The 3,868-nt window shown below is 34.5% G+C and overlaps 1 protein-coding gene across 1 annotated transcript; it reads left to right on the top strand.

The window, feature by feature from the left end:
- The first annotated feature begins 230 nt into the window (after positions 1-230).
- Positions 231-3,104, top strand: LOC148607895 (toll-like receptor 6). The gene has a single exon (XM_088546634.1). It carries the CDS (start codon positions 379-381, stop codon positions 2,491-2,493), a length of 2,115 nt encoding a protein of 704 aa, XP_088402760.1. The 5' UTR covers positions 231-378; the 3' UTR covers positions 2,494-3,104.
- Positions 3,105-3,868: the final 764 nt, after the last annotated feature.

Genomic DNA, 3,868 nt, shown 5'->3' with positions numbered 1-3,868 from the left:
TGTGCATACTTTTTTCAATAGGTAACCTTCAATCCAATTTTACTTTACATATGATCTATATTAATGGGGTCTTAAATGACTTAGGTTATGAAATAAAGATACAGTCACTGTAAAAATATATTTGATAGAACCATACAAAACCTTTTGCATGATTTTTGGACGGATATGTATATCATTTCAATATAAATGCTAGTTTCAGTCAGTTCTTTCTTTTATTTTCGTGATTTTGTAAACGGTATAAGTTTAGATTTGAGATATTTCTCACGTATCAAATATTTAAATTAATATATTGGAGCTTTCTTGTTGGAACATTGACAAAACATAACCACCGATAGGTAGTTATAGGAACAGTTGTTTAAAGTGTAAATCGCAAAACAAATGAAGTTAGCAGTTCTCGGTGCGATCGTTTTACTGAACGGATCTGTACTTTCAGTTGATCGATGTCCAAGCAATCCTAGAAAACGTTGTTCTATTAAAGGGACATTGGCACGTTGTAATGGAATGTCTTACATACCCCCTCTTCCAACAACAGTTACTACTTTGAATTTGGAATGCAGTTTATTCAGGAAATTGACTCGAGAAACTTTTGAAAATATTTCTACACAATGGATCACCAAATTAAAAATAACTAGAAATAATTTTACCAGCATTACAGGCAGTGCTTTAGTAAATTTTGTAAAACTCGTTACCTTGGAGATATCTCATGAGACTGGTTTGTCTGCAGAATCAGTAAGCGCATCTCTCAGCAATTTGAATTCAACTCGAATTAGTAGATTTTTACTGAGATCAAACGGGTGGACAACACTTCCGGACAATTTTTTCGGTAAATTTTATACGAGGAAAGTTACATTCATTTCTTTAGATTCAAATATGTTTATAACGTTTAATACAACACTATTGAAGAAGCTAAAAACTAAATTTATAAATTTCTCCTGTGAAAGTTGCGGCATAGAAACGATAAATGTATCGGGGTTGAATCCCGTGCAAGGACTTGGCCTTAAAGACAACACACTATTTGCTATTCCTAACTTTTGTGAAGAAAATTGCTCATCATTTGCACTTTACCTCGAGATTTTAGACGTCACTTCTAACGCTTTAAAAGTGATAAATCCACATTCCTTTGACTGTTTGTGGAATCTTAAAGTACTCCGGCTTGATTGGAATCCAATTACTGTATTAAAAAGTTATGCTTTTTTTGATATTCCACAACTTCAAGTATTATCATTGAGTTATATTTCAACTATCAAAAACTTAAACTCAGCTGCTTTTGCATCTAATTCGTTAAGCAGTCTCCGCTTTATTCAAAATGGATTTCGATTCGACCGCAACCAGCATTACAGACCTGGTCATGTTTTCAAAGAGCTACCTAACTTGACACAAATTGATTTGACAAAGAACTTTCTCCCACGTGAAGACAACAGGATTATGCAATTGTTTTCTCATCTGAAGAATCTGAAGGCACTTCGATTAGGATCTACTGGACTCACTCAATTACCACATGGGTTTCTGCAAAGTATGCCCCATTTAGAGCTAATTGACTTGCACGGGAACAAAATTGAAGAGTGGACTACTGAAACGTTTTCCAATTTGAAAAACCTTTCGATTCTTTTATTGGATGGTAATTTGATAAGGATTATAAATTCTGCGTCTTTCCCCGAGTCTCTTGTAAAATCAATTACACGAATCCAGCTTTCAGAAAACCCATTTTCATGCACATGCGAGTTGAAATGGTTTTTGGACCTATTGCACACAAAAAATTTCACCGCAAAACTAAGGAACTGGCCACACCGTTATGCATGTGGATCTCCAACAGAAAGAAAGTATTTGCTTTTATCAAAGTATTATCCGTCCACAGATGAGTGCAATCCGCTACGGATTTTTAATATAATCATTATTACTGTTTGTTCAGTATTTATAACAATGTTTCTTATAATCCTTATCACTATCAAATGCCAAATCAACCTTAGAAACATAACATACTTTCTACGGTCGTGGATCCTCCTTAAGAGAGGGTACATGCAGATACCTTCAGGAAGCGACTTCATATATCATGTGTTTATAGTGTATTGTGACGCTGACCGTCATTGGGTTCATAACACCCTCCTGAAGAAATTGGAAATTGATGGCATTAACGTTTGTGTTCATCATCGTGATTTCACACTCGGAATGCCTATTACAGAAAATATCATCAAATGTATGGACCAATCATGGAAGATTATGGTTATTTTGTCAAACGAATTTGCTAAGAGTGAATGGTGCCAATGGGAATTGGATCTTGTCCACGAACGGAAGCGAAGGAGCGGAAATGAGGCGCTGATTGTCATAATGTATAAGGAAGTTGATTCTACTCACATGATAAGGAGTCTTCGGACGTTGTTAATGACGTCACATTTCATCATCTATAAGAAGGGTGTAGGAGAAAAACTGTTTTGGACAACAGTCGTTAAAAACATTACCAGACCATTGAATTTGCCACCTATATCAGTTCTTTAAATAAATATTGACATGTTTTACGTTTGATTTTTCAATGAGTAAAATTGTAATGACCATTTGAAAATAGCTATTTGTGACAATTTCATATAATAATGCACAGAACATGCTTTTCAAATCTAACTCAAGAAAGAATAATCAAGGGAACCAAGACTCTAGTGGAAATGAAAAGAATATAATTCAGGGACAAAGACCAGACATGAAAAACAGACATACACAACGAAGAACATAAACTAAACAAAATAATACGCATAAAGCAACAAACGTAAATGAGCAACTCAGATTCTACTAATAACTGCGAGTATGAGCCAGGTACATCGATAGGTTAAGTGTCCTAGAAACAACCGCCAAGCTGCTCATAAAAAGTGAAGTCCAGGATAGAGGGAACGAAAACTATGACACTTTGAACAAATCGGTTCTCATGGTGCAAATGGATACACCTTAACTATCCACTAATTGATGATGACGACCATAAAACATCTGTAGTGATGAATTCAATCTTGTAACAATATAACCCCTTTCCAGGAGCTTAATTGTAAGAAGTGGAGCGTGGTTAAGACCAAAATGCATTGAAAGTTTTGTTTATTGAATTTAAAGAACTCCCCAAAAGTATCCCAACATGTTTAGAAGAAGTAACTATGCGTATGGTATCAACATTTATTTGAAGCATTACATGGATTAACACCATAATGTAAAACTTTTCGATTGAAGAGAATTTAAACATCCATGAAGTGTTACATTATTCGTATAAATTTGTGAGATTTTGCATTTCGTGTTCGTTTGATGGTATCAGATCTATATCGTCTACTTGCACAGAAGTACTGACACAAATGTCAAGTAACATATCACCGCTTTATGAGCGGTTAATATCATGATGTAGATCGTTAATGTATACAAGGTAAAATAGAGTTGACAGAACACCACATTGTCGTACACCACGTTCAAAAGGAAAGCAAAGAAACATGTTGTTTTAAAAAAAATAACACAATTGTTTATGCTATTGTACATGTTATTAATCAAAGTACACATGTTCCAGTGTATACCACGTCTATAAAGTTTCACTTACAAGGCGGAGTGCCACACTGTGTCAAATGCTTTTATGTTTTTAGGAGAACAACACAAACTTTACTTTGACGTTCGATGTAGTGATAAACAACCTCTTGTAAGTTGAAAGAAGCATACATAATTGATGAAACTCCAAGTTACGAATTATGATAGCTTTTCTTTTTACTACCACCTTTAAAAAGTTGAATAACTGCACTTGTCTTCCAGCACAAGGGAATATAGTATGATTTAAATATTATGTTGAAAAGGTTACAACAGGTACTTTACAAGACTACTTCCACCATATTTGTTGTGTTTATAGGATATATCATCC

The sequence above is a fragment of the Perna viridis genome, chromosome 9 (assembly GCF_037379345.1).
Source record: "Perna viridis isolate PV_CMFRI_1.1 ecotype Kerala chromosome 9, ASM3737934v1, whole genome shotgun sequence".
NCBI lineage: Eukaryota > Metazoa > Mollusca > Bivalvia > Mytilida > Mytilidae > Perna > Perna viridis.
Note: the sequence above shows the minus strand (reverse complement) of the source record. Positions and strands in the feature narration are given on the sequence as shown.

What these genes read in the sequence shown, in the direction of transcription:
- LOC148607895 (XM_088546634.1), top strand. Translation starts at nt 379, where the DNA reads ATGAAGTTAGCAGTTCTCGGTGCGATCGTTTTACTGAACGGATCTGTA.